The 22,923-nt window shown below is 42.0% G+C and overlaps 1 protein-coding gene across 1 annotated transcript; it reads left to right on the top strand.

Annotated features, from left to right (window-relative positions):
* The first annotated feature begins 31 nt into the window (after positions 1-31).
* LOC139564117 (metal regulatory transcription factor 1-like) lies at positions 32-22,743 on the top strand. Its single transcript, XM_071383326.1, has 11 exons — positions 32-178; positions 2,810-3,364; positions 8,234-8,472; positions 11,869-12,000; positions 12,422-12,495; positions 12,796-12,932; positions 13,390-13,467; positions 13,683-13,783; positions 13,882-14,536; positions 14,633-14,699; positions 16,249-22,743. The coding sequence occupies exons 2-11, from the start codon at positions 2,876-2,878 to the stop codon at positions 16,788-16,790; spliced, it is 2,514 nt and encodes an 837-aa protein (XP_071239427.1). The 5' UTR covers positions 32-178; positions 2,810-2,875; the 3' UTR covers positions 16,791-22,743.
* The last annotated feature ends 180 nt before the right edge of the window (positions 22,744-22,923 follow it).

The raw sequence follows: 22,923 nt of genomic DNA on the forward strand, positions 1-22,923 counted from the left end.
TTTCGATTTCATTATAGGGGGACTAGTGTACATGGGAGGGGTATATTTCCCAGAATACAACACGAGGGGAGGCTGAAATATGACGTTTATATTTAATCATGGTACCACTAGGGAGGAGATGGGAAGAAAGTGCTAAGCTACCCGAAACATAAACCAAGTCGGCATTTGCGCTGCACCGGTAAATGTGTTCTGTGTTGTATATATGTTTCTAGTGGAGCCCTGAAAATTGGCAAAGTAAAAGTTATCTGCTTCGACGGGAGATTTATCGACAGACAGCCAGTCAAACTAACGTTAGCTGGCTAGCTAGCACTACGTTAGTTCACAGATTTTTAGCTAACGATAACGTTGCCTAACTAGTTAGCTAGTAATGTTTGATATCTAAGCATAACATACCGTGCTTGTTGTTTTACGCTGCATGCTTGGTAGCTGCTTAACATGCTCTTGTTCATTGGTATTATAGCTAGTCTGAAACGTTGTTGATTAACGTTAGCTAGATTGACATTTTCAACAAACACTATCGTTCAAGCCAACGTTACGTTAGCTAAACGTTAGCAAAATAGCGTTGTAAAAAATATCTGTCATGTTTTCATTTGAGTTAACATGCTATGTAAAAGTGTTTAACTAGCGAGACATTTACATATTAACGTTAGCAAACTAGTTAAGTTAATTGAACTGTCATGTCGATCGAAGTCAACTAACTATTGATATATTTATTTACCTAAGGTTATCTAGTTATTACGAACGTTATCAGGATGGAAGTTGGTTGTCCTTGCAACGTTAAAGTTAGCTGCCCAACGAACGTTAGCTACCTAGCCAAATAATTACAACTATTAACAAACGCACTAGCTAGCTACTAGTGATGCCGTCGCGCTGTATGGAGCCTTTAGTCAAAAGGCGAAATCACAGATGAGTGTGACATGCCATCTTTAACTTGTCTCCTGAAAGTGTTTGTAAATATATTTGGTGTAATGCTCACTGTCCATGATAAATCAACTTTGGCTGGCACCACTGTGCTGTCAAACGAAATCAGGAAGTTCTAGACCTCCATGGGTGGCGAGATGGTTAGTGCCTAGGAACATACAGACCATTGTGATGGTCTGTATGAAACCAAATCATTTATTTGTCACATGTTTCGTAAACAACAGGCAGACTAACTGTGAAATGCTTACTTACGACCCTTCCCAACAATGCAGAGAAGACAAAAATGAAAAATAACACTAGGAGTAAATACACAATGAGTAACTTGGCTATATACACAAGAGTACCAGTACTGAGTCTGTGTGCGAGGTAATAGGTGTATGTACATTTAGGCTCCCTATGTATATATGGGCTCCAGAGCAGTCTAAGGCACTGTATCTCAGTGTAAGAAGCATCACTGTAGTCCCTGGTTCGAATCCAGGCTGCATCACTTCTGGCTGTGATTGGGAGTCCCATAGAGCGGTGCACAATTGCCCCGGCTTTGGCTGGGATGGGCCATCATTGTAAATAAGAATTTGTTCTTAACTGAAAATATAGGTAGAAATAAAAGAAAAAGTGTGTGTGTCTAGGTAGGAATAAAGTGACTAGGCAACAGGATAGATCATGAACTGTATCAGCAGTGTATGGGATTAGTCAAAATAGTGTAAAAACGGTCAATACAAATACTCTGGGTAGCTATTTGATTAAATATTTAACTACAGTATTTAGTGGTCTTATAGATTGGGGGTAGAAGCTGTTCAGGGTCTTGTTGGTTCCAGACTTTGTTCATCGGTCCAGCTTCTTGTGCGGTAGCAGAGAGAGCAGTCTCTGACTTGGGTGGCTTGAGTCTTTGACAATTTTTAGGGCCTTCCTCTGACACCGCCTGGTATAGAGGTCCATTTGGGTGTTATTGGATTTATTTACTATTTGTTAGCCACTCTGACACATTTTCTACATCGAATTAGTAGCCTTCTGCAGTTGAGCTGGCTCCTTATTGGAAAGGGTTCAAATCTACCCATATAACAGTCATACTCAGGCTAATTCATACAACAAATTTCATTTATAGCTACATCTAGACCTTATTCCAATGCATCGTAGAGAATAGATGAGTTTTATCATTTCACTCCAGCATTAGGGAATAGGTATAACTGTCCACCTTTTAGACAAGTGTTTATGGCGCTATGCATGACATGTTTGAAGATGACGAGTAGCCTACACTATACTACTTTAGTAACCAAACTTTAGGCTATAGATTTGGTGGTTTTTAAACTGGTACTGCCAGAGAACTGTTCATGTATCTTCTCTAGCTGCATTCTCAACAGTTAGGTGTTTGCTTCTAGAGCAAGTGTACCCATGCTTGTCTTTGGCATCAAAAAATAGCTGCTCTGCGTTGTCCCACTTTACCTACCTTTTGTAATACTCAACCAAATAACTTTCCAAGTATCTATATTCTGCTCTTGGAAGGTGGAAAAATTAGCCTCAAGTGTTGAAGCCTTTTTGTTTTTTGTTTTTTCCCTCAAATTTCCTGTTTACTGTATTTTATTTGGAGTCATGTAGTCCTTCCCCTTTTGGCCAAATAGCTACTGCGTTAGCCCAGGTCACTGACTGAAGCTAGGCTCTAGCTACTTTCATTGCAAGGAATCATAATTTGTTATATTCTTTACTTCAATGGCTCTAGACGTAGCAAGCAGAGAGATTGTTTTTGTTAACAGAATTGTTTTGAAATTCAGAAAGAGGTAGGTCAGCACTCACAGCCCTGCATTTAAAATGAACACTTTGATTTTGAAGGGGCACAGCACAACTCCTAATAGCCACCACCCTCACACTTTCCTGTCTATCCTCCTCTGTGCAGGAACAAGTGAGCACGCCTTCCTCTGTGCACACTCACCCACCAGAGGCGGCCAGCCCAGCCGGGACCATGAGCGAGCGTGGCCCTCGCACGGAGGCCTCCATATTTTTGCAGGTGGGGGTGGACCGCCTCGAGCACGATGACAAAGAGGACAACGATGAAGACAAGATGGCACACTACGACGACGACAAAGATGACGACGACCTGATGTCGGCACCCTCGGGCTCCCGCGTCTACGACCGCACTACGGTGCTCATCGAGCAGGACCCCATCCGGCTGGACGAGGAGGGAGAGGAGGACCATGGACACTGCGTCGGGGGGGACCACGACGACGGGGGCACTTTCCTGGTCGATGAGGAGGAGGAGGAGGAAGAGGAGGAAGGCTCTATGACCTTCATGGACGACCAGGACGGCATGTCGCAGGGATACGTGCATCACACCATCTCGCCCGACCAGATCCAGTTCATCATCAACCCGGGTTCCATGGCCATGCCGCGCAACATCGAGGGGGCCACCCTCACCCTGCACTCAGAGTGTCCGGAGACCAAGCAAAGAGAGGTATGTTGGCTTACGTGCCCCCTCGCCACTGAAATGCGTTATGTGACGCTGTGTGGAGGTCATACAGCGTGTTTGAGAGGATCAGTTTCGGCAAGGCGCAGAATCACTAATCTTTTTTTCTTTTTTTAAAATAAATGTTACCCCCTTTTCTCCCCAATTTTCGTGGTATCCAATTGCTAGTAATTACTATCTTGTCTCATCGCTACAACTCCCGTACGCGCTCGGGAGAGACGAAGGTCGAAAGCCATGCGTCCTCCGAAACACAACCCAACCAAGCCGCACTGCTTCTTAACACAGCGCGCCTCCAACCCGGAAGCCAGTCGCACCAATGTGTCGGAGGAAACACCGTGCACCCGGCTCCCTTGGTTAGCGCGCACTGCGCCCGGCCCGCCACAGGAGTCGCTGGTGCGCGATGAGACAAGGATATCCCTACCGGCCAAACCCTCCCTAACCCGGATGACGATAGGCCAATTGTGCGTCGCCACACGGATCTCCCGGTCGCGGTCGGCTGCGACAGAGCCTGGGCGCAGCTAGTCTCTGGTGGCACAGCTAGTGCTGCGATGCAGTACCCTAGACCACTGCGCCACCCGGGAGGCCCAGAATCACTAATCTTGATCACATAATGAGTAGTCATTCGGAATGCTAGGTGGTTTGTAGATCAGGGATTTTGCAATGCCTGATTTTAAATGTACTTGATCTCAACACACAATTAGCCTAGTGTGTTGTGTTAAGTAAAAATAATAGAGACCCCATGTTGAAAGGGAGCAACGTGAGGCGTGAGCAGGGAGAGTAAATTCACTGGGTGAACGAAATGCTTTGATTTACTTAGTGAGCTACGTTTCTTCTCAAGACCTTTCTGCTTCCACATGGTTTCAGTGGTGTAAAGTCCTTAAGTAAAAAATATTTTAAGTACTACTTACGTCGTTTTTTGGGGTATCTGTACATTACTTTACTATTTATATTTTTGACAACTTTTACTTCACTACATACCTGAAGGAAATAATGTACTTTTTACTCCATACATTTTCCCTGACACCCAAAAGTACTCGTTACATTTTGAATGCTTAGCAGGACAGGAAAACGGTCTAATTCACACACTTAAAGAGAAAATCCCTGGTCATCCCTACTGTATCTGATCTGGCAGACTCACTAAACACAAATGCTTTGTTTGTAAATTATGTCTGAGTGTTGGAGTGTGTCTCTGGCTATCCGTAAATTTATAAAACAAGAAAATCATGATTTAATATAAGGAATTTGAAGTAATTTTTACTTTTGATACTTAAGTATATTTTAACAATTACATTTACTTTTGATACTTAAGTATATTTAAAACCAAATTTAAAACCAAATACTTTTACTCAAGTAGGATTTTACTGAGTGACTTTTACTTGGTTATGACAATTGGTACTTTTTCCACCACTGTATTTTTTTTTATATGATAAATGTTTAACCCCTCCTCTGCTGTGTACAGTACAGCACACATAGTAAATGACTCATCTGAAGCTTGTGCAGTGTCATTATTTGTGTTGTACTTTATGATGGCAGGTCTAGTGGCTTCAGACTTTACGGCTAGCTCTTAAACATTGTGTAAGGCACGCTGGCATGCAAAAGAGTACAATGGAGCTTGTTGGAAGGTTACACCTCTAGGCTATTTCTTCCTAAAATGCAAAGCAGCACCGTAACAACAGGCTAGCTCAGGGTTACAGCAGTGATCAGTTCAACACTACTCCTAACCTATCATGATGAGGCCCGGCCAAATATTGCACCCTCAATGCAACAAAGTTCCTGTTTGTTACCAGGGTCCCCCTTTGTCACCATGTTGGCCAGTGCCATTAGGGTCCTTGTGCTGTCTTTGTGTTGAAGTGCTCTGCTGGAGCCAGACCACTCCTCCCCCTCCTAGCCTAGCTACTTGCATGATGTCATTGAGGGAGAGAGAATGCATTTTGCTTACTTACAATTGGATTTATGAAATCTCATCTACAGACTCTGAGCCAAAGATGCAATCACCCCAAACGATTGTTCCTCTGCCAACTCATGATTTGTCATCCGTTCATGTTGCTTCTCCAAAATGTGTGTCCTCCTCATTTCCTTTTGACTTTTGTCATAATTGCAGATGTGGATGCCAAACATTGCAGATGTTATTTTCAATGTTTCTCGAGCCTAGGTGTTCTAAATGTCTCAATGCAACCCAAAGCAGTCCTTAGCATACCATTTCAGTAGGCCTTGCAGAATTCTTACATGCCATTTCAGTAGGCCTTGCAGAATTCTTACATACCATTTCAGTAGGCCTTGCAGAATTCTTACATACCATTTCAGTAGGCCTTGCAGAATTCTTACATACCATTTCAGTAGGCCTTGCAGAATTCTTACATACCATTTCAGTAGGCCTTGCAGAATTCTTACATACCATTTCAGTAGGCCTTGCAGCATTCTTACATACCATTTCAGTAGGCCTTGCAGCATTCTTACATACCATTTCAGTAGGCCTTGCAGAATTCTTACATACTATTTCAGTAGGCCTTGCAGAATTCTTACATACCATTTCAGTAGGCCTTGCAGCATTCTTACAAACCATTTCAGTAGGCCTTGCAGCATTCTTACAAACCATTTCAGTAGGCCTTGCAGCATTCTTACAAACCATTTCAGTAGGCCTTGCAGCATTCTTACAAACCATTTCAGTAGGCCTTGCAGCATTCTTACAAACCATTTCAGTAGGCCTTGCAGCATTCTTACAAACCATTTTAGTAGGCCTTGCAGCATTCTTACATACCATTTCAGTAGGCCTTGCAGAATTCTTACATACCATTTCAGTAGCCATTGCAGAATTCTTACATACCATTTCAGTAGGCCTTGCAGCATTCTTACATACCATTTCAGTAGGCCTTGCAGCATTCTTACAAACCATTTCAGTAGGCCTTGCAGCATTCTTACATACCATTTCAGTAGGCCTTGCAGCATTCTTACATACCATTTCAGTAGGCTTTGCAGCATTCTTACATACCATTTCAGTAGGCCTTGCAGCATCTAGTTGCATTAGACACTCTCTGTGTAGCCTACTACTAGAGAGATCTTTCCCCGCTGTGCATGTGGGAGGCGATGGCATGCCAATCTAGTGAACCTGTGTAATTTGAAGTGATGCTGCAGAAGTGGGGGAGTCAGTCGTGAAGCTGTGGGGGTTGAATAACAATACAGTACAGCTGATATGCTGTAGCAGCACAGCAGCCAGGCTCCTCACTGTGTGGGGTGCATGTTCATACTTCTTACTTCCCTTCCTTCGCACTTGTGTTAGAAAATATATATATATAATTGCACTCTTTATGCACATTCACAGGACCTTACACACTCACGCACACTGACACTCCAACACACACACGCACATACTCACTTCATTTGCTCACACACACATAACATGCACACATTTATTCTGACTCTACACGCACGCACACATTCGTTATATACTCTGCTACTACTCTGTTTATCATATGTCCTGATGCCTAGTCACCTTACCCCTATACATATCAATCCAGTACACTCCCTGCATATTGTAAATATGGTATTGGACTGATCCTGTATATAGCTTCTTACTTTCTCATGTTCTTATTTCTATTTCTTGTGTGTTTTCGCTCTACCTTATGTTATTTTTACAACATTGATATTGATTACTGCATTGTTGGGTTTAGAGCTAGCAAGAAAGCATTTCACTGTACTTTTGCACATGACATTGAAACTTGAATGAATAGCACAACCAGTCAGTCATTAGGCCTAGTATCACCAAGGGACAGGTAATGCTGGGTCGTATTCATTAGTGCACAATGTAGCAAAACGTTTTGCAACGGACAAGTTCAGGTAATCCTTCCGTATTTCAGTCAGTTTTATTCCGTTTGGTCCCTGATGAATATGACCTCCGGCTGTGGGTTTCTCCTTCTATCTCCTCCTTAAACATAGGCCAACAGTTGTCTTAGGCTACTCCCGCTGCGTTTCTGTTAGGCTCCAGTGATTTGTAGTGTCATGCGGAGACTGCTAGTGGACCAGTTGTCATGGCTGGAATCCATCCTTTTGGAGAAATAATAGAGGACCGCTAGCTCTGAAAAATAACTGGAATTGGACAGGCTGCCTCACTATTGTGTCTAGTAGGGCCTCTGTGTGCAATGTGGCTATCCAGGAGTTACATAAGGGGATGATGTAAGCCGTTGTTGACTATTTATTAAGGGAAAAGAGTGTTGTTTTTACGAGGTCAGGGCTGGTTGACTTTCTTTTGAAATTTGCGTAACAAAGTGTTTATATTTTTTTAGCCCTAGTCTACAACAGGATCAAGGAATTAGGTTATGGGGTATAATGCAAGCTCTGAAAATAGATTTGTTTTGTGGGGGGGGGGGGGTAAAGCTTGGATGGGAAGGCTTTGTGTTATGACAATGTAGGCTAGTGTGTTCTATGGGTATACGAAGGAGGGGAAAGGAGCCGGCTTTATTCTCTCCCCGGGGCCTTTTGTGTGAGAGCAGAACAGAGCCATAAAACAGACTGACTGCCACGGCCGCTGAATGCAGAGACTGCTGAGTTGAAACACGGTGCACAACAAAATCAGTCCGGTGGAAATGGATGGGGGGGGTCAAGTCACTGATGTCATGTGCGCTTACCCGCTCATGCGCCGTGTCATTGTTGCCTGTGTAAACATACCCCGTTTGTTTCTCACTCTGGCTCTCATCCTATCGCCTCGCCTCCTTCTCAACCATATTGGAGTAGGAGAAGGTCCAAGGTCCCTCCCCTCGGACCTTATTATCCAAAGTCTTTTGAGAGGCGAGGAGAGATGTCGCAAAGAATCGAGGAAAGATTAATTAAGAAAAAGTAATTGTCTTCTTGTTTGTCACTCAGGTGAAGCGGTACCAGTGCATGTTTGAGGGCTGCACACGGACCTACAGCACGGCGGGCAACCTGCGCACGCACCAGAAGACCCACCGGGGCGAGTACACGTTTGTGTGCAACCAGTTGGGTTGCGGCAAGGCCTTCCTCACCTCCTACAGCCTGAAGATCCACGTGCGCGTTCACACCAAGGAGAAGCCCTTTGAGTGTGACGTGCAGGGCTGCGAGAAGGCCTTCAACACTCTGTATAGGTGAGGCTCGACTAACACAAAGTTTACCAGCTGCATGTCGAAATATTCCCAGACATGCTGACTAATCGGATGACTATCTATCTACAGGTAACTGCCAAAATAAAGGAAACGTCAACATAAAGTGTCTTAATAGGGTGTTGGGCAACCACGAGCCGCCATAACAGAATCAGTGCACCTTGGCATAGATTCTACAAGTGTCTGGAACTCTATTGGAGGGATGCGACACCATTCTTCCACCAGAAATTCCACCATTTGGGGTTTTGTTGATGGTGGTTGAAAACTGTCTCAGGCGCCGCTCCAGAATCTACCATATGTGTTCAATTGGGTTGAGAGCTGGCGACTGAGACACACACACACACCCTTTAAGCTCTTTTGAGACCTCTCTTTCAAAGTTACTGAGATCTCTTATTGTAGTCATGGTAGCCAAAATAATGGGCAACTGGGCATTTTTATTTTTATACATGACCTTAAGCATGATGGGATGTTAATTTCTTAATTAACTCAGGAACCACACCTGTGTGGAAGCACTTGCTTTCAGTATACTTTGTATCCCTCATTTACTCAAGTGTTTCCTTTATTTTGGCAGTTACCTGTATATGTAGTCCTATACTAAAGATGGATAGATAATAGATCAAAGGTAACAGGTAATAAATTACATGTAAAATAGATAATAACTAAGATAATAGATACAACATAAAAATATGTAAAGTGACATATCTAGTCTCCACTTGTGGCCTAAAATGTATTTTTTGGTCCACCATCCACAGCCACTCAGATTCTTTACCATAAAAAAAAAAACACAAAACAACAGATGACCATGCTTGTTAATTTTCTTAAACAAGAAATGTATTAGAAGTAATGTGGTATATTACTCAATTTCATTATTTTATCCAAAATGTTCAGCAGCCTCTTTAAGGGTGGAAGGTTTACCGTGGTAATGGGGCCATTTGAGTCGTGTCACACGTGTGTCTGTGATTTGGGATCAGACTAGGGTGTCTCGTCGGTATCAGTTGAAGCAGCAGACTCAACTAATGTTGAAAAACAACCGAGCTTGTCAACAAAACAATGTAAATAGCCAATAAACACGAGGACAAAGACTAAATTAGACACATTTTTCATTTTTACCCCGTCCCCCGTCCCAGTAAGTGAAATGGCGTTTAAAAAAACAACTATTTTTCAGACATTGAAGAGACGTTCAAATTAGGTTCTGAATGAAAGGTGAAATTATACTTATTTTCCTGATGTTGAAAATACATATTTTACAGATGTTGAAAATGTATTTTCCGGATGTTGAAATCAGGCAATTTTTTTTCGTTTTGATTGAAAGTTGAAAATAAGTAATTTATAGATGTCTATGTTTGGGCCCAAATCAAGGCTGGTTTAGACCGTACAAAATCTGAACCATAGTGTTGGGAATCAACAGTCAAAATATTTTGCGCCCTGCCTTCAAAAAGTGGCCACTGCTTATCAAAACGCGGCATCAGCACTCACCTAAAAAGCCAATATGCCACTGGTTGAGAGAAATTGTCATTCTTTTTGGGCAGAATTAAGTTAGGTTTTATGTGTTGTTGTTGGAGGTGCATCTTGGCCAGTTTGGCTCGGAAAATGCCGCCCTCGTCAATCTGCCGCAGTAAACAGACGCCTAATCCTGCCTAATGAGTGGGCTGGCGGTGTGTTTGCAGCGCCACCAAAAATGAATCTATCAGCGCTTCACTCAGTGCGCACAGCTCCCCTGCCAGGGAGTGTTGCTACGCGAGGTGGGATATAGGATTTGTAATTATTTGTGCGATTTAGTAGTTATGAAACAAAACAGCACAAATCATTTGGAAATGCTACTGCAGCATCTTTCTAACCCGCAGATGCTCATACTTGACTTTTGACTATTTTTATTTACGAATGTAACGCTCTCACTGTAGAGCCGTGCAAGTTGTTGGTGAAATAGACATTCTTACCCGCCAATACCTAAATCTACCTGCATGTGGCAGGTGTACATTTTCTGCCCTGCCTACACCCATTCAGAGGTATTCTTCCATAGTAGATTAGCAAACAATGTGTAGGTTTAGGGCTGTGACACTCATGGTGTTTTGGTTGACTGTTATTGGTCAACTAATTTATCGATGTCACGGTAATAACTGTTCTAATAGCAAAACTTTTCCCATCTTCAGTCAGCCGTTAGTTCTGACGGCCTTCATCCATAACCGTCAGTTACGCAGTTATATGGTAATCGTGCCAGCCCTAGGCCTAGTTTCTTCATTCAGTCTGACATAGCATAAAGAAGGATGTATCAAAAGAAGAGGATGTGCTTGCTTTTCTTATCTACAGCACAGTTTGTCTGTAGGCCCAAGCATTTTGTCAGTCTAAGTACTGAACAGTGCTTTTGTGCATTGTTGGGTGTTCTAGCCTAATATCAAAATAAAATGTTATTAGTCACATGCGCCGAATACAACAGGTAGACCCTACAGCAGTAGACCTTACAGTGATTTGGACTTTGTTTTATGTCCCAATTTAGTTTTCTAATTTGACTGAGTTCTTGGTTTTGTAGTGTCTGCTACATTTAGCTTCTTCGGTTTAGCACTCAATGAAGGCGTTATAAATGGAGGCCCTCAGCTAGGCCAGTAGTAGGCTAGTCAGCCAGTGGCTCCAGTGTTGTGACATTGAACCGAAGGCCACTGAGACAGGCGGTGGTGGAAGCGTGCCACCATCGACTCCCCTGTCAGGGTCCATTTATCAGCACAGCCAAGCCAATGTGTTGTTTCCCCCTAATCACATTACTTTTCTCTTGTCAGAACCATGCTGCCCTGTCCTCTCCTATAAGGGAAACGGTGGCACTACATTTCTACTAGGCTAAGGGTCCTTTTTCATTAGGCACTAAACAGATGAAAACCGACTGAAACAGGGAAGGACTACCTAGACTTGTCCAATAAGAATTGCTAATTTTGGTTTTCCATTGCTTCCCCTAATCAACATGACCCTGGATTGTGTCCTTAAAGTTTTTAAAGCAAGATTAGGTTGTTATTTTCCAATTTGGTCTCTTTCTCTGGAGTGCTACCTAATCTTCCAGGCCCAAGTGTTTGCACATTAACAGTCTGCTGTGTTCTAATGTTTTTGGAATGTTTATTTAATTCAAGACGGTGAGAACATTTTCAGGAGCTCAATATTTTTGCTCTTATTAACAGAGCTACATTTCCACTTGGAAGTAGGCCTACCATTTAAATGTCAGTTATTATATTTGTAGTAAAGGAATAAAATTATGACATGGTTAGAAAGCAGTAATAAGCTATCTCTAAGACGTGTTCTTCAAAAACGACAAGGAAAATGAATTTATCCCCCAAACGTTACACGTAGCTCCTTTTTAAATCTTCCCCGTGGTTGATTGTAATTATCTCCTCTCGGCAGACTGAAAGCGCACCAGAGACTGCACACGGGGAAGACGTTCAACTGTGAATCGGAGGGATGCACAAAGTACTTTACCACACTCAGTGACCTGAGGAAGCACATTCGCACTCATACAGGGGAGAAACCATTCCGGTGAGTTCTCCGACTCCACGCACGCACTGTGGTTTATGTTTCACAAGGGGAGGAAGACCGCTGCCTTGAATATAAAGCAAGGACATTATCTGGTCATGTTTGAATGAGGATACCGTTTTCTTGATATGAGATCTTCTATGCATATAAACAAATGTAGCCTAATGGAGTGGGAAAAATGCACCTTGAGGGGATTATATCTTTCATCTGTTCTGAATAGTTAGATATATGGCTTTGTATTGGAAGAACGGTGAGGGGCATGACACTGCTTTGTGGCGCACCAAAATAAATATATATATATTATGCACCAGCTTTTCTAATTTCTGCATTTTTTAATTATTCTTCGTCAGCTTAATCTCCACAGGTTTTTCTCTATTGCTGTTTGGCTTACATTGACCGATCATTTGTGTGATCTTCCCTCTAGGTGTGACCATGATGGTTGCGGCAAGGCGTTTGCTGCCAGCCATCACCTAAAGACGCACGTGCGGACACACACAGGTACGCTTTACTACTACTTCTGTTTGGAAAATAAATTCTCAGTCAAATCTCAGAATGACAGTCAACCAATCATTAATCCACATTCCACACCTCCGAGACAGCGAGTAGCGCTTAATATCTCTTCACATTTTCCAATATTTTATATTAGGAAATGATAGTGTTTGATTTAACATTACTTTTTTAACATTACTTTTTGAAAGTCATTTCCCTTGGCATACAGTGAAGGTGACCCTCTTCCTTCCTCCCTTCTCTCTCGTCTCGCTCGCCACGCCCTTCCCCCACCATCCTTCCTTACCTTAGGGGAGAAGCCTTTCAATTGTCCCAGCAACGGCTGTGAGAAAGCATTCAGCAGCCAGTACAGTTTGAAGAGTCACGTCAGGGGCCATGGGGACAAGGGCCAGCCCTTCAGTGTCACCCTCACACACCCCCTGTCCGAGGTGAGCCATACATAAATCAAAGCATCTATTTCAGACAGATCATGTGTGGCTCATTTTTGGTAAGAGCATGGCGCTAGCAACGTCATAGCCGTGGGTTCGATTCCCTCTACGGCCACCAATTTTCTTTTAAAGTATGCACTCACTCTTTGATAAAAGTGACTGAATAGAGTGTATTGTTAGTATTTTTTTAACATGGATTAGCCTGCGAAGTCATTTTAAGATATCTGTTTTTTTTTATGGGTAAACTCATTTATTTGTACCTACAACATTGTGCCTGCTGTCAGTACAGTCTGTTTTGATTGTTTTTATGATCTACATTCTATCCTTATGCATCTTTATGACTTTAGACGGCTTTTGCTCAATAAAGGAAGGCTTCTTGGCTTCTCCAATGTCTCGTTCTGTTAATGTTTCTAGGCAGTGGAACATTTAATTTGGGCCTATTCCTCTCTAATTACAGGATGCAAATCATTCACTGTGCCTCAGTGACTTGAGCCTCATCTCGACTGACTCGGAGCTCAGAGAAAACATCCACAATGTGAGTGTGCGCGCATTATTTCATCAGCCCTTATTTGACTTTATAGGTCCTTCTGCTTTTGTCCATGTATGAACAATTTATTTTGTGGTGGGTTACTATGACAGCAAAAACAACCATATTTATTTTGTTTCTGTATAAAGGATCAATAAAGATTTATTGTAAGACAGACATGTATTATCGTGTAATGCTTTGATACATCTGTGTTACATTCTCAGCACTTGGACTTGAGCAGTGTTACCCCTGTGAGGATCTTCGAGCTCATGTTCCAGAGTCCGGAGAACAGTGTCAGTCAAGACGATGCACATCCTCACGGCAAGTACCCATCACAATCTATAAACTGTAACTCGGGTTGATTTCAGTGCATTTTCAGGCTAACTTTTGCTCTTTTTGTATTTGTTGATATTTTTCAGAGAGCCTTGTCGAAGCCTTTGGCCAGGAGACTGGTCAGTCCACCATGGGCGATGGATCCACCCCTATCTCCTTCTCATTCTCCCTCGTCCCTTCCTCCTCATCCTCCTGTTCCCACTCCCACCCACACTCTCACCCTCACACCGACACCACCTCCACCACTGTCTTGGAGGCTTCCTCCCAGCTCCCTGTTAGCCAAACCCCCTCTTCCCAACCGCCAGCATCTCCTGCAACCATTAGTAATGTTACCGCAATCAGCTCCACCCAGCCCCTTGCCACCTTCGTAACCTTACCCACTGCCCTGCAGACACCAGATGTGCCTGCCCCCTACGTGGCGCTGCCCGCCCAGACCGCTCCAATAGTGCCCTCTGCTGCGCCAGTAGTGGTGCCAGGCCCAGCCCTCGCCAACGCGGCTCTGGGCGCTGTAGTCGCTGCCACCCCCACAGAGACTGTGCCGCTGCCCGCCGTGGCTCACACACACACTGTGCCTTTGGCCAGCAACACCAACCCTGCCCTGGCGCCCCCAGCCTCTGCCCCCACCATCGCCCCAAGCCACAGCCACACCCAGAGCCTGCTGCAGCCCAGCATCGTCATGTCCGACCAGAACCTGCAGTGGATCCTTAACACCGCTGCCAACAGCCAACAGAACCCAGAGCAAGCGGTAAGAGTGCCGGTTTGACATGCCGGTTAACATTGAATTGATAGTTTGGTTGGGTGCTGATGCATTTGTGTGGACATCAATGTTGTTTGTTTCCAGCCACACGGAGGTCCAAAAGTGGAGAAGGTCTTCTTCACCACAGCCATACCAGTGGGAGGAAATTCAGGTGAGATTTGTCCCCTACTTTTACCAGTGTGATTATTAACAGCAATAATGCTGCCCTGGCCCACATAAAAAAATACTATAGTATACTGTAGAATAATATACTACACACTGTAGTATCCCTTGATCATGTACAGTACTCACTATATCATTTTGTAGTATATGGTAAAACACTATAGTAAATACTACAGTAATGTCTGCAAAAACGGTACAGTTTGCAAAAACACTAGTTTTTAACTATAGCAATACTAATGTATTTAATTTGCATATAGTCTGCCCATTCCCCTTCCCCATATCCCAATTTGTGCCACCCATAAGTGAGAAACCTACAAATATTGTGTTCCCTTCAGGTTTTAGAAAAGAGCTGAAGCTCTGAACTATTTGTTCAGACCACGGTCCTACCTACCTACAGGTTATGGAAAATGTGCTGTTTTAGTATTTGTCCAGTAGGTTTCCTCAAGGAGAAAGCTCCCACTTTATGTAAATACTACGGTATACTAATCATGTCCACACAAAAAAAAAACTACACTACAATAAATTCAGCGAAAACATTACAGTAAATACTATAGTATGTATACCATATTATAAACTGGGTGGTTCAGCCCTGAATGCTGATTGGCTGAAAGCCGTGGTATTTCAGACCGTATACCATGGGTATGACAACACATTTCTTTTCGTTTTACTGTTCTAATTATGTTGGTAACCAGTTTATAATAGCAATAAGGCACCTCTGGGTTTTCTGATATATGGCCAATATACCACGGCGAAGGGCTGTGTACAGGCACTCCACGTTGTGTCCTGCTTAAGAACAGCACTTAGACGTGGTATAGTGGCCATATACCACACCCCCTCGGGGCTTATTGCTTAATTATAAACTGGGTGGTCCGAGCCCTGAATTCTGATTGGCTGACAGCCGTGGTATATCAGACCGTATAACATTGGTATGACAAAACATTTATTTTTACTGCTCTAATTACGTTGGTAACCAGTTTATAATAGCAATAAGGCACCTCGGAGGTTTGTGGTATATGGCCAATATACCACGGCTAAGGGCTGTGTCCAGGCACTCCACGTTGCATCATGAAAATAACAGCCCTTAGCCGTGGTATATTGGCCATATACCACACCTCCTCTGGCTTTATTGCTTAAGTATACACAGAATTATATAGTAAGTACTGTAGTATTTTTTTCATGTGGGGTAGCCTACCAATGTTTAATGAATCAGGATATTTAAAAAGCAAACTCGTCCGTCATTTAGAAAAGTCATCCATGTTGAATGTATTTACATGGCACAAATTAATTTGATGTCCCCTAGTGGCATTTTAATGAAATTTGAATTACATAGGATTGGATATTATTGGACAGCTGGCTTGGTCTGTAGTTATGCTATAGCTCCTGTTTGTGTTGATTAGGGTACATTGTATTTCAAAGTGTTGTGCAAAAGAAAAAGAAAACAGGCGTTTCTTATTGGAGTGTTCACTGGGTTTTGAACCGTTTTCTTTCCGTTTCGTGCCTAATGAAATATACAACCCTTGTTTTGTAATGTGTTACAGGCAACTCTGTCCAGCAGATCGGCCTCAGCCTGCCCGTCATCATCATCAAACAGGAGGAGTCCTGCCAGTGCCAGTGTGCCTGCAGGGACTCTGCTAAAGACAAGCTCTCCAACAAGAGCAGCAACGCCTCGGCAGCACGACAACAACAGCCCGCAGTGCTCCCCACTCCTCTACCACCCCCCGCTCCCGTGACACTGCCCTTTCCCCCCGTACCCCCCCCGGCACCCTCTTCCCCCTTGTGCTGCCTCCCATCGCTCACCTCGGAAGTGAACGAGTCCCCTCCTCTTCCCCAAACAGGAGCGGTACTAGGACCGGGTAGCCCCTCCCCCTCAACCTCTGTACAGACGTTCCCCCCAGGGGTGGCCACGGCGACCACCAACCCCCCCACCATCACGTCCATGGTGGCCAAACCATCCGTGTCGGACTTCCTGTCCCTGCAGAGCCCCGAGAGCACGGCCAACATCGAAGCTTTGCTACTGGTGACCAGCAATGATAACTTCACTATGGCCACCGCTGGCACTAGCACCACCACCAACCCCTAGTGGTCCCTATTCTCCACTCTTCTCTTGCATACTCCCAGTCATGGATTTAAAAGCATTTTTGTGTAAGCGTTGGGCAGAGGGAGTTTCTACCATTGTTAAATTAAAGGGAGTGTGCATATTGCACATATGCAGCCGTACTTGCCGATTCACCCACTACGCATCTGCTTTTCAAGTATTGTAAGTGGAACTTAATGAGGGGGCTTATTTTGAAAAAGCCGCAAAATGCATGCCAGTCTAGAAAAGTGTTCTTAATTGGCTGGCTCTCCATCAAACAAGGTCCTAAGCACTGATCATTTGAAAGGCCCGAGGAACTATTGTGTGCTTCTAATATGGCGTGAAGCTGATTCCTGAGAGCAACAAAACATTGTCTATATCCATGTACTGTACAATAGTTCTTAACTGTAACTATTATGATTAGTTGGTAAGTGATTGACCAGAATGCACTGCATGTGAAGTGAATTGGAATTTCATCAACTATATTTCCTACAAGGAATTAGTGTGGCAGTGTTGCCATTCCCTTAAAAGCAATGTCTTGCTAATGCCATAATGTGAAGAGTAATTTCCAGTGTTTTACCTAAATTAGCTAGTGTAGCCCAGATCATTGTTTTGTCTTTTGTCTCGCTTTGTTCGTTTTTGTCTTTCTTTACAGGTATATTTACTAATTGAAAAAGAAATTGCCTGTGACACAATTTGCTTGCTTTTTTAAATATAATTTAGAAGTAAATACATTAGTAATAAGCCTATAACTTAATATTTAATTTGTCAATAATTTTTATTTATTGGAGAAAAAATATCAAAATCTCTGACCTTAGACTGTCATCAAGTCACAGCTTATTCATCATCATTGTAATCATTGTTAATTTATTCCACTTTTCGCCCAAGGTTTATTTTTTAGTCCCCCCTGTTACTGATTTTTGTTTTATGGAGCCCCTCTCAATTCGTTTCAGAAAGCTGTTTCAACACAACGCAATTAATTGTATATTAAGGTTGTCAAAGGTCCTAAATTGAGTTTTGGTCAGCAAAATGTCTTCACAATGAAATCATGAATCAATTATGAAAATAATTGCTCACAACACTGTTTCTCTATGAATTTGGACCCACTCAGGGATGCATCACGGCATATCTAATTTATACAGCTTGAGATTTTCCTTTATTTAATAAGAGCTTGTCCATTTAGACATTTTAGGAGTCAACTGCCCGGATGCCCATCGATTGTAGTAGCCCCCTTTTTCGGCTGCACTCTCCCCTCTTTGTGCACTGTCTAATATGACTAGTTATCTGCGTTATTACTATGACAATATTTAAATACCACTGCTGTCAGAAGGGGTTTCTGAAGGGTGTTGATGGTGTAAATACATTACATTTAAATATATGAACACTTATTCCTTCAGCTTGTTTTAGAATGTATTTGTTTTGTATATACATTTTGAATATGTAGACTTGAACCTTGGAAACTAAAGACAATACCCCCTGCGCTGCCCTTTGTCTTTGCATTCTGCCCCCATGCAGATGCTCACACGTCGTATGCAGAAGAGTATAAAATGAAGCCTTATAATGGTTTAGTTTTAGGGCCATTGGCTTCTGTGCAGTCAACATAGTATTTATTTTCAAATGCAACTGTAAGTAACTTTCTTAGAGTATATGACGATATTGTTTCACATGGGACATAATGCAATGATTTACAGAACAACAACAAAAATAATTGGAGAGAAGGCATTATGCCCAAATATCATGTGTAGAGCAAACTTGCCTTACTACAGGATATCTCACTTGCTGTGGCTTACTGAGCTGGCTCCTTGTTTTGTCAATCTTTGCCTATGGCTTGATTTGGACACGCTGCCTGACTTTCCTCCTGTTCATCTAGTCTTGTTCAATGCCTTTTAGCAGCTGTCTACAAGTGGACAAAATTACATTGAAAAGAAATGCTTCATTTTTTGTTGGAAGATTTAACAGATAAATGTGCCAACAAATCAAATGATCCCCCAATTATTATTTTTCTGTTGTCATTTTTTATGTGAAGATGTTACTGCAGAAATATACTGTAGACTGAAATTGTTTCTCTTGATTTTTTTGTAGTACTGTATTGTAGACAACTTAATACTTTATTTTACAGATCACTACATCAATGTTGTAGTTGGAAATTGTAATTACATCAACATTTTTTAATTGCTACTTCACAGGCATTGATTGACAGCAGCTATCATGTTCTATTATTTAGCATGTAAAGAGTGACTGAGATCCAACCTAGGCGTCATCATGTATCATAGGATAACAGAGTACGCAGGAAATCTTTGTCTGGCAGACCTGATTAGGAGAAATGTGTAAACTAACATGGGCTTTGCCCTTTTCCTGTTTTGAGATTTAACCGATACCAAAACTTGATGATAACCTGGAATATTGATTCATGTAGTTAGCACTTAAAATTGGGTCCACTAGAATGTGAATTATCAAATGTTAAATAATTAGTTTATTTTATTATACTAAATAAAAAATATTAACGCAACCATTTTTGAAAGATTTTACGGAGTTAGTTCAGAAAAGGAAATCAGTAAATTTGAAATAAATTCATTAGGCCCTAATCTATGGATTTCACATGGGTGGGCCTGGGAGGGCATAGGCCCACCGACTGGGGAGCCAGGCCCAGCCAATCAGAATGAGTTTTTCCCAACAAAAGGGCTTTATTACAGACCTAAATAATCATCAGTTTCATCAGCTGTCTCGGTGGCTGGTCTCCGACAATCCCACAGGTGAAGAAGTTGGATGTGGAGGTCCTGGGCTGGCGTGGTAACACGTGGTCTGCGGTTGGACGTATTGCCAAATTCTCTAAAACGATGGATGTGGCTTATGGTAGAGAAATGAACATTCAATTCTCTGGCAACAGCTCTGGTGGACATTTCTGCAGTCAGCATGCCAATTGCACGCTCCCTCAAAACTTGACATCATGTGCCCAGCATAATGATCATGCTTTTTAGTCGGCTTCTTGATATGCCACACCTGTCAGGTGTATGGATTCTCTTGGCAAAGGAGAAATGCTCACTAACAGGGATGTAAAACAAATTTATGCATGAAATTAGAGAGAAGCATTTTGGGCGTATGGAACATTTCTTGGATCTTTTATTTATTTTCATGAAACAAGGGACCAACACTTTACATGTTGCATTAATATTGTTGTTCGGTATAGGTATTCCCCCTCACAATGCTGGTCAATAACTTGATGTATTGTAAATATGAACCCTGACCCACCCTCTTACTGCCCTCAAGATGTTCACATCCAATTCGATGCATACCTTTTTTAAAGAAAATATCTATGCAATGATTTGACTGCAGTATTCCTTAAAGTACAAAATGCAACAAAAATCATGACCAACCTTTTACGTCAATGTCTTGGTCCAAGTAATTCTGTTAAATCAATATTCAGGTTTGCTAATGTCAACTTTGAAGGCTCAACTTTCTCATTTGCGAAGCTCCATGTACGTAACCAATTTTGCTCACCAATCTTTCAGTATTCAACTTAGCGGTATGACCAACTTGGCATCCTATTTTGATCACCATGATCATCCATTTTATGTGAAGGTCCAATTTATTATGTGTGATGTATCATGTTTGAGGTGGGGCTGTGAGCCTGGGCATTGAAATTTTTATTTTTATTTTACCCCCATTGCTTTCCATTGAATATTGAATCGTGTCATTTTTACATGTACTTGTTTTGCCTCCCATGTGAGTTACCTGGTTAAACACTAACTGGATTTGCTTCGGGAAAAATTACTACAATATGATTCTGTTGTAAGAATTATTTGTGTCAAATGTTGTACGCTGCATCTTTTTAAAAGTTTTGGGTGAAAAACAATCATCTTTTCTTGTGTTCTCGTACTGTATGTGCTGTTTTTGCTCAAGACATCTCAATTACCTTTACGTTAATCTGTAAGGGTGATACAAATTTGGACCCGATTTGTTAACCCAATTTAACAGTTTAGACCAATTGTTAGAATTGAAAGTGCTGGTTCTACCTTTGCTAGAAGATACTGACCCTACTGTTATGCTTGTTTACACCGAGCTGCACTAAGCTCAAAACGCAATCTTGGTTACATTAAGACACTGGAGCCAGCACGAGATATGGGTGGGAAAACGTACCTCAATGCAGGGATGGGATATGCCACTGTACTCCAAACAAACGGCCCTTTTCATCCTCATGCTAGCTAGCAGTAGCCACAGCAGCCATTATGGAATGGCACAGATATCCACTAGTTACCACAACCACAAAGTCAAAATTGGCTATATTGTAAAACGTCATGAAAACAAGCTTTCTTAATTTAAGGAAAGGGTTAGGCATAAGATTAGCAGTGCGGTTAAGGTTAGGTTTAAAATTACATTTTGGGGAGAGAAATGGAAGAAATAGGTGGGGTTTATGACTGAATTCATGAAAACAAAAATGTGCTTTTCTTAATTTAAGGTTGGTAGTGTGATTAGGTTTAAAACCACATTTTGAGAAGAGAAATGGCAGGGTCTATGTCTGTAGCAGCTAGTGATGACCAAGAGCAAGTCACATTGAACAAAGAAGCTAGCTGATTGGCACTGACACTGCCATTCCAAAATGGCTACGGTGAATACTGCTAGCTAGCAGGAGCACAAAAATTATAGTTTTCAGGGAAAACTAGCAGTATTTCAATCTTCTCTATGAATCTGTGTAAAGGTAAAATTGAGTACAGTAGAATATCCCAGAGGTACATTTTCCGACACTTATCTCGCACCAGCTCCACAGTGGCCAGAGCAGCAGGTAGCCTAGCGGTTAAAAGTGTTGGGCCAGTAACCGGAAGGTCGCTGAAACGAATCCCCAAGCCAACCAGGTGAAAAATCTGTCTGTGCCAATGAGCAAGGCACTTAACCCTAAATGCCCTGGATAAGAGCGTTTACTATATTACTAAAATGTAAACGTAACCATGGTTCTGACCCCAGTAGAGCTGTTTAAACAAGGGTTGAGTCTCATGTTCAGCCTTTATGGAATACATTTTACTTAACCTTTAGGTTAAATTATCAGGCGAACAACAGCTGAAATGGGGATTTTTTTGTAACCAATGGTCAGATGCTTAGAATGGTGAGTTCATAGGTGCAAAACACTGGCAGTTGTTTGGAAAAAGCACAGTTTGTATTTTGGAATTCTGTTCATAGTTAAGTACACCTGATTATTTGAGCACTCAATGTGTAAAATGAGGGGGAAACTTAAAGCTTCCAGAGGACTGTCTTCAACACCCAAAGAGTTTGAAGTTGTGAAGGATTTCTATTTTTAAAAGAACGTATCATGTGAAATTGGTTTGCTTACGCTTGTTTTGTATGAAGTAGTACTGTATAATAAAGCAATTACTTTTTGAATTGAGAGCAATATAATACTAATGAAATCTTATCGGACGTGTCTCCCATTTTTGCCCAAGCAAATAAGTTAGATGATCCATGATAATTTTTGACATACAAAATGATACACATTTCCACCACGAGTAAAAGTCACTTTGGAGCAGGGAATGATCCATCACTAAGGTTCTTCTCCTGTGGGGTTCAGAGAGATACTTCGGTTCTGTGGTTGACACATTTTTCAGAGTTTGAAGCATGGAGAAACATACCCTTAAAATACCCCGCAGGTCCACCAAGTCCTTCAGAACAGTGTTGCAGAGATCCATCTGTTCCTTCAGGGAGACCAACTGGTCTTGGAGGTCTTCAAGTAACTGTGCTGACCAAAACAAGGAGTTGACTTTTTGGTAATAAAATGAAGTTAAGTCACCCTACTAACCAGAGACCAATAGAATGTAAAACCTCATAATTCAGTAAAGCACATAAATGTAGTTGACCATAAATAAGGTTATGAATTTTATTTAGATGAAGTGTCTGGATACCTTCAGTTTACTACCTCCAATTAGAGGTACTTTTTGAAGAATGAATTAAAGTCCCATTGCCAACCTGTGTATTTAAAGAGTCTGTATTCATCATTTTGGGGAGCTTGAGCCCTCACCATATTATTTACAATGTAAATTACATTACAATTAAACAACTAAACAGATATATGGGTATTTGTGTAGTAAACTGTTACCTGGAACAGACGTAATTTTTGTTTCTCTTGAAAACCCCTGGCCTGTACACTTGTCGG

This window comes from Salvelinus alpinus, chromosome 35, assembly GCF_045679555.1.
Source record: "Salvelinus alpinus chromosome 35, SLU_Salpinus.1, whole genome shotgun sequence".
NCBI classification, from domain to species: domain Eukaryota; kingdom Metazoa; phylum Chordata; class Actinopteri; order Salmoniformes; family Salmonidae; genus Salvelinus; species Salvelinus alpinus.